This window comes from Tigriopus californicus, chromosome 6 (genome assembly GCF_007210705.1).
Source record: "Tigriopus californicus strain San Diego chromosome 6, Tcal_SD_v2.1, whole genome shotgun sequence".
Taxonomy (NCBI): Eukaryota; Metazoa; Arthropoda; class Copepoda; order Harpacticoida; family Harpacticidae; genus Tigriopus; species Tigriopus californicus.
The window spans coordinates 13,418,320-13,426,633 of record NC_081445.1 but is presented as its reverse complement, the minus strand read 5'-3'; the positions used below and the strand labels follow the sequence as shown (position 1 = coordinate 13,426,633).

The 8,314-nt window shown below is 38.9% G+C and overlaps 1 protein-coding gene across 1 annotated transcript in view; it reads left to right on the top strand.

Moving 5' to 3' along the window:
• The window catches only part of LOC131881869 (uncharacterized), a 6,370-nt gene extending 933 nt beyond the window's left edge, over window positions 1-5,437 (top strand). Inside the window, exons 2-4 of the mRNA XM_059228855.1 lie at window positions 823-1,152; window positions 3,712-4,072; window positions 4,641-5,437. Of these exons, the coding sequence (XP_059084838.1) occupies window positions 823-1,152; window positions 3,712-4,072; window positions 4,641-5,329 (1,380 nt within the window). The 3' untranslated portion in view covers window positions 5,330-5,437. The remainder of the gene's footprint in view (window positions 1-822; window positions 1,153-3,711; window positions 4,073-4,640) is intronic.
• The last annotated feature ends 2,877 nt before the right edge of the window (window positions 5,438-8,314 follow it).

Here is an 8,314-nt window from a genome sequence, read left to right as displayed (position 1 = left end):
ACAATGGCTTTCAGAAACACATTTTAAGCCGACGTGATAGCTGGCTTCGCTGGCGGGGCAAAGTTCACCCTCGAACCCTAGCACCCAAATAGAGACACATTTGTTTTAATTGTAACATTTTGGGTGTGAAGACGGAGGGAGGGTGTATTATGGGATAGTTAGGTTACTATATTTTTATAAAGTTCAGTCAAAGTTTGCAGGGTTTGCGACGCTTGAATAAAAGCGTAAACTCGACAAATGGCCCCAAAATAGAAATAAAGGCTCCATGATTTGTCATATTCAACTTTTAAGAAAGCAATGAAAAATTAATCACTTTACTTCAGTTTTTAGTTAAGATATGTATGTTTGTACGTATTTTTTTAGGTCCCAAAAGTATAAAGGTGTTTTGTTGCAAGTTACACATTTGGTTGAGACCAATGATTGATGACCAATGACCATACAAGCCATAACGGCTTGTTTTCATGAGGCTCAAATTTCTTGTCGGAGTCAAAGTTTTTCAGGTTGGGGATCAGTCCACCAGTTTTGGTCCTATGAGGTGGTCTCAGTTGAGGCAAAGTTCATCCTTAGAAAGTAAATCAACTTCAGTAAAGGTACCCGGCTCATTGGCAAATAATTTCTTAATGGTACATATCGTCGAATTAGAGTTAACTATTTTCTTACTCACATACCCAGTCCACTCATTGCCTCAGTGTCATAAACAAATCATATGCGTAAAGTGAAAAATATTATTTTCCTATTTCACCTTGTTCCAACATTTTTCACCCTTAGCATTTTACACAATTTGATTCCGGGTACCATCAAATAATAGCTTTCATATTTTAGCCTGTTCATGTTTATTGTGGGCGACATGAGTCAAGTTACTGGACTTTCAATGATAATTATTGGAGCATGGATAAAGGGTTTGTTCATCCGTTTGGTTTGAGGGGTGAAAGGTGTCATCATATTTTGTTCAATCAAACCTTCAAAGTGGCTCATTTCGGGCTGATGCCCAATGTCTTTTACGATAAAAGCGATAATTCTGTGACGGGGACAGATATCGAGGCCGTAAAACTATTGGCGGAAAAATTCAAGATGACGTTGGAATTACGGACTGGATTAGTGGAAATCACAGCCACAACGGCTGATCCCAATGCCACCCATGTACTAGCCAAGGTAAAGAAGCTTTTTTTGTTATTCCGTAGGCAAATGATCCCAACCTATCAATATAACTGTATAGTGTACAGAGAATGCACGAATGTAAAAGCAAAATCAAATTTAGCCATGCTTTATTCTTGCTATTGAAGAAATTTTGTAAAAAGTATTTGAAATCACCATTCACAAACTGAATTAATCAGATTTTGAAACATGGAAAACCTAGGGTGTCCTATTTGCAAAAAGTAGGAATTGTGTGGAAATTGCTTCCCTTTGATTTCTCCATATCTGTGCCAATTCTTCCATCTCCCTTCTTACTCGCACACCAACCAATTAGCACGTCATTTTTTTCTGTTGCCGAGCTCGAATTCAAATCGACAGTTTTCTAAACGCCTTCCATTTGAACCAATGTCACGTAAACGTTTGTAAGTTTTAACCTATGCCATCTTTTACATATGTTTTAGTTTTATAAGTTTTTAAACTTTGATCCAATAGGAAACCGTTCACACCATCCACCGAGTTTTTTTTATTTAATCATCGGATCGCGATGCGTGGACGCGTTTTCAAGTTAGGCGTTTTATAAATTGTACTTGGTCGGTCACCTTTATGACAAAATTGGTATATTTTACTAAGTTGATTCCTCCTTCACGGTGGTAACTACAACACTTCAAAATATTTTCCAGAAATGTAAAGGCTTCTAGCTGCGTGTTCCATTGTTAAAACAACACACCGACCACCCTTTGGTACTTTGCTAAACAATTGATAAAAGTAACTTTGATCAATATATATTTATCCACTTAAGACCTATAAAGGGATTGTATATTTGAAAACGCAAGAAAAAGGTATTGTAAATATCCTTAGTTTCGTTTTCGACTGAAATTTCATAAAATGGCCATGAAACACATGCCATAATATTACCCTTCAACTGTTGTATTTCGTATCAAATTTGACCGCAAAATGCTCTGGTTATAGGTAGATGAAAATGTCCCAAAAAAGTGTTCATGTTTTCTGAAGCATGCAGAAAAAGCTAAAAAAAGTTCATGGTATCACTTAAAACTTACTTAAAATAAACATTTCACAACTTTGATGTCATAATTTTCAACTACGAGTTCAATTTGCTTTGATCTTGAAATTGGATAAATTTTCAAAAACGTTTTTGAAAAAGTCTTTCGTACGTTAAAAAAAAACATTGTAAAAGGTGACAAATTTGAAAATTAAGTTGTCAGAGACGTATATTTGTAATATTTCAACTACCCGATTGGATGAATGCTTTTGGTAACCCACAGAAACAGATACCTTTTGTACCTTCTCTGACTGCTGAGCAGTCCCAACCTTTAAAGCTTTTCCCAATACGAAAGCTCCCTCATACCATTGATGTTCCATTTTTGGACCTGCTCGATCTTTTGCAAACCAGCTGCATTAATTGGTTCCCAAATATTAAAGATATTCAAAAATATCTTGCAATATTCAAGATGTGGCTGGATAATCGACTTGTACAGAGTTAGCCTCGTGATACTATCTCTGGACTTAAACGTGCGATATATCTAACCACGTGTTTGCAAAAGCCTTACCAACTTTCAACTGGATATGCTCATCGAACTTTCCATTACTTTAGAGGACTGCACCTAAGTCTTTCTTGGACGAAACCTGCTTGACATTTTTACCTCCATTATCTACAAGTGGAATGAATGTTCCAAGGAGTCAACCCCAATGTCATTAAGCGGAATTTCATTTTATTTAAGGCCATATTATTCCCATCAACTCAGGAGTAGATTTGGTCTAGGACCTTTAGCAGACTACCAGAATTTAGACCATTCCTACCAATCACAATATTTTTATCGTCAGCTTACGAAGAGAGATTCTGACTGTACTGGTGAGCGTCTGAAGTGGAGCAATGAAGTGATAAGAAGGAGAGAACTTAATGTGGAACCTTGAAGAACACCCGACTTGACATCATGTATGTCACAAAGGGATCCCTCGACTTTAACCAATTACTTCTTAGCAGGAAAAAAACTTCTATTTTTTTCCTGTTTCACAATTGAAACCAGGTCCAATTTTTTTTCTAATCTTTGTACAATCAACGGCCAATGTTCATTTTTGAACTTGAACTTGGCCAGACCGAACTTTCGGCCGGTCTTTTTCTTGAGCACGACCGCTTTTGAGTAATGGTCGAACCTTCATCAAGTACATGTGACAGATTACTAGGTGTTACATGTATATACTGGATCAGATCAGGGTCATTGAAAAGGACCAAGTCCAGAACGTTATTTGCTCTGGTGGCTACAACAACATGCTGGGAGAAATTGCGCAAGATCGCAAATTCTTCCAGCTTTTCGAACAATTGAGATGTCGATTTCGAAATGGAAATGTTTTCATCTAGCTTTGCACTCGACAACACTAACTAGAAAATTAAAATATTATTTCATTTTTTTAGAATTGAAGATATTTTTTTCTCCTAGTCTTTTGTCTACCTGAGGCTATGTCTTCGAAATATTGTTTAAATGAATGAACTAACAATGTCAAATACTTTTGATTGACAATTTTAATTACTTTGACCAAAAATGATATTCCTCCTTTCAGGTTTATAGAGGCGAATTTCAGGGTGTCATTCCAGGATTGCAATTTTACTACAATAGCGTTTTCTTTGACCTATCCAATTACATTTTATTCTCCCAATTGCGCTATACGAGTCGAGTACCTCAAAAGACGGTGACATTTGGAAACGTGGCTAGAGGATTCGACACTTGGAGTTGGCTAGCCGTGTTCATTACTTTGGGCAGCTTTTCTGCCACCTTCCAATTGATATATTACGTTTATAAATACAAGATGAAAGATGCAACCTTATATAAAAACCCCGGGAACCCAATTGATTTCTTCTTATTGACTTTTACCACTTTCGTCGAACCAGATAAACTGAAGTGGTTTCCATCTTGGTCCACAGGTAATGATGGGATTCATTTTACATCGTTTCAAATTACAACAGATCAAGTGTTCTTATAACAATTTCTAGATAAGAATATTCATCAGGGGGGCATATGTGGCCTTGGTACACTCACGTTTGTCAAATATTCTTCTTGGGACAATGCCATGAAAGAAAAAAGTAACTGGTCCAAAATGCTTCTCAGGGCACAAAATTGAAAATAAGATTGTATTTTTTACCAAATACCAATCGAACTAATAAATCTGTTGAACCACGAAAAATGAAGTCTTTCTTAGCAAGTAATCAAGCTTTAATCAATTTTTGAAATACCTAAACATCCGTTTAAGACCGCATTAACGGTGAAAATATATTCCTGTAAAAAACAGATGGCTCAGGAAGCGTGGAACTTGAAGCTATTGATGAATCTTTTTAACCTTGAAAGGACGCTGAGTGATAGAGAAACACGACGAAGACCGAAATTCACAACCGTGCTTTGAATGTAGAGTATTTCTATCGTTTTAATCTCTCAAATTACTCAAAGGTTTTGAACTTGTCAACAACATCCTTGGAGTTCGCCCTATTGTTTTAGGTAAATTTGCAACCCTTTTGTGGTCCATCTTTGCCCTCCTTGTGGTGAGCTTTTATACCTCCAATCTCCGAACGAACTTGATAGCTCCGAATTTCGAGCCAGAGATCAACAGCCATGAAGACATCCTCAAATATGATAAGATCGTTCATGTTGATAATATATTGATATTTCTTTTGGAACTGCGGGTTTCGCCGTCTTTTGATGAGGTACTTCGTATAGTTAAAGAAAAGGAAAGATGGTACACACCGGTTGTGGCTCGAGAAATTTTGGAACCGCATATTAAGAAAGCCGTGTTGGAAAATGGAGATATTTTTGTGGCCACTGAGCAAAATATCCTTTACACTTATTTGTTCGAGCAGGATTTGGGATTCCCCAACCTCAGGATTTCGGACGACAGCTTGGTCAATTTTTACATGTGTCTTCGCCTCACCAAATACTCACCTTTCACTCCGGACGTCAATAGAATGTTGACTACATACCAAGAATTTGGGTTATCAAAGAGGATTTTGAACAAGCCCATTCCAATCATAGCCCTACCATCGACGGAATCTAGCGCCCAATATGAGTCATCAGAAAATTTGAAGATGAGCATGGAAATGTTGTGGACGCCAATTATTCTCTTGGCATCTGGATCCATGTTGGGCTTGGCAGTTTTTATCGTTGAAATTGTACTAGGTTCAATCTCTTAAAAATGAATGGGAAGTGCTTGATTTTTTGCATATTAATCAGTTGGATGCACATCACTTTACCCAGATGATTCTAGTTGGTCTTAAAATGCAACAGCAATAAATGTTCGTTTGAAAAATATCATCAAGCCCGGGGATCATGATACTTAACGGTGTCTGATTTAAAAGGATTGTTCCACCTAGACGTCCAATTTGATTCAAGTCAGCTGTCACTTTGGCGCAATGGAGCAAACCGGTTACAATCAGAGTGTAGTCCATGCAGATTGCGCACAAATTCATATATATAATAGATATTTTAAGTTATTTTACGGGTTAGTAACTAAACTGATGCTTGGGAATGATTTCCAAACTGGTCATGTCATGTTTGGAAAAAAGCTTGGTCCAATAATGAGTTGGAATTGACCGCTTTTAGGTACCCCTAAACGTATGGTTGAACAGGTATGGATTCCAGAGAACGATCAAGATCACGTTTCAACCTAAAAAGGCAAACAAAATGGCAGCATCATCGAAGAGGTACGGGCAAAAGGATAAATTGGACAGGGGCTATATTCAGGACAAAAGAAGTATTAAGGTTCTTTAGAAGCTTGGAGTGCGTCGAGATCACTTGATGTCGAATGGTTGCCTCTTCTATCGCTCAAAGTATGCTCAACTCCTGGATTGTGACAAAGACCAAGGAGGCATTTAAATATGTAAAGAGTTAGGTATCGTTTGTATATGTGCCCTCTAATAGAAAGTTCTATTATTGGGCAATAGTCCGTACCTTTGTAGGACATTGCATATCTCCAAGGACTGGAGTCGATTCCAACGATTTCTTTGGGCCATAATTGTAATATTTCGCGCGCAGCTTCGTGGTGCCTTTTCGATTTTATTTAGCCTTGCTGCAGTCATTGGGGTCCAAATGGGGAACAAACAAATATTCCAAGTGCGACACGACCAATTTATGTAAGATTTTTGTAATGAAGGTATTTAGGGATTCTAAAGTGCGATAAATCCATCCGCATATCTGAATTAATTGGGATATGTTCCTCAAACTTTCCACCGTTCGCATGAACTATTCCTTTCTTTTACATCTTTTACCGAGCTCTGTTGAGATTCGACCTTGGGACTTAATATTTTAACTTCAAACTTTTCACCATTCAGCTTCATGTTTTTTTTCCAATTTCCCCATCGTAAACCTGATCACAATCATTTTGGAGGTCTTGAGTGTTAACAGAGTTTCTGCCAAAATCTAACTTGGTATCGCCTCCAAACGACAAGATGGATGATGTAACGGATAATATCAGTTCAGGAGTTACAAAAAGGACGAATAGTTTATTTATTCACAAAAATATGATGTCATAAACACTCGTAAGTAAATCTGAGAAGAAATCAAGTTTGAATTCGCTGATTGATGTTTTGGGTGATGAGGGTTGGTCTGGGATGATTTAGAAGAAGTTATCCAGGTCCTCCTTAAATTTGGGTAGTGATTTTTTCCGACATAAATGACCCGATGGGAGGCAGGCACTTTGTTGCCGATTCTCGGGGCTCTCTCATAAAAGGAGTGGCGCATGATTGATTTAGTAGTCGCATTATTGTTGTAGTTCTAATGGAGTTGGATATATGTAACATGTTCATTGTCTCGTTGGACGAAATTAATGTCCGTGCCGTGGGATAGCTCATGGAAACACTTAAGAGTATGTAAAATGGCATACCGTTTGTGCACGTCTCCTTTGTACGTTATCGAGGTGTACGTAGATGTGGAAGTCGATCCCAATGGAAATGTTAAGATATTCCTGAGATCGCTTAATGGAGCGCCGGAGTACACTCTCCATTTTGCTCAATTCACCAATAAGGTATGGACTCCAAATCAAAGAGGCATAGTCAAGATGCAAACTTTTGAATGTTTGTCTCCCTTTCTGATGCAAATTTGTTGTCAATTGCATCATCCAAAAGTATATAAACCCTCCTATTAGAAAGGTTCGAGGTCAGTTTTAAGCACCCTTCCACCTTGAGAAAGAGCGCAACATCAAGCTGCGAGGTTGGGCTGTTGGCATGATTCAATCCAGAATGACCCAGAGGGACGTCTCCGAGAGTCTGAAGATCCTTTTACGAACGGTCGAGAACTGGTGGAAGCGAGGCAAGGCTGGCGAATCACCACAAAACCGACCTGGCCGGGGAAGGAAGCCAACGATCTCCAGTGTTGAAAGCTCGTCATTGCCAAATCTCTAATGATGAAGTAGCAAGCTACGCAAAAGCTGGCACAAAGGCTGACCGCAAAAGGACACTCGGTGCCTGAGTCCTCTGTCCACAAATATTTGTGCGAAACACTCTAAGATCAACCGTACAAACCCTGACCGTAACCAAAGCTCAGCAAGGCGCGGCGAAAGGCACGGCTTCAATTCTGCAAGGAGCGGAAGATTTGGACCGTGGAGGACTGGAGGAGGGTCCTGTTCAGCGACCAGAGTCCATTCGAGCTTTTTCATCCTCCGAATTGCCAGATAGATCGCGTTTGGACCCAAACATTGAATTTATACCAATGACACTGACTGTCAATTTTCCGTTGAAAATTCAAGTTTGGGCCGTTATCAGCCCTCGGGCGGTTTCCGAATTGCATTTGATTCACCAAAAACAAAACAATCTGCGGCCGCAGAATATTATGATGATGAATATTGTCCAAGTCATTGTTGCCAGTTTTGTTAAGGACTTGAAAAAAGGGTACCCTTCTTGAACAAAAAGTGTTAGTTGATCCTTTAAGAGGGATTTTCCAAAAAGACGGCGCTCCAGGGCTTACTTCAAGGAAGGCCCAAAATTGGTGTCAACAACATTTGGGTTGTTTCTGGAGCAAGGGCATATGGCCTGCTAATAGCCCTGACTTGTCTCCTAATGAAAATCTGTGAGCCTTGCTCCAGGAGCAACTCAACAGCGAAGCAAACCCTCATCCGTTATCTGAAAAGTCCTTGGAGGAAGATCTCGCCAGACATCCTAAAAGAATTATATACTGGAATGCCT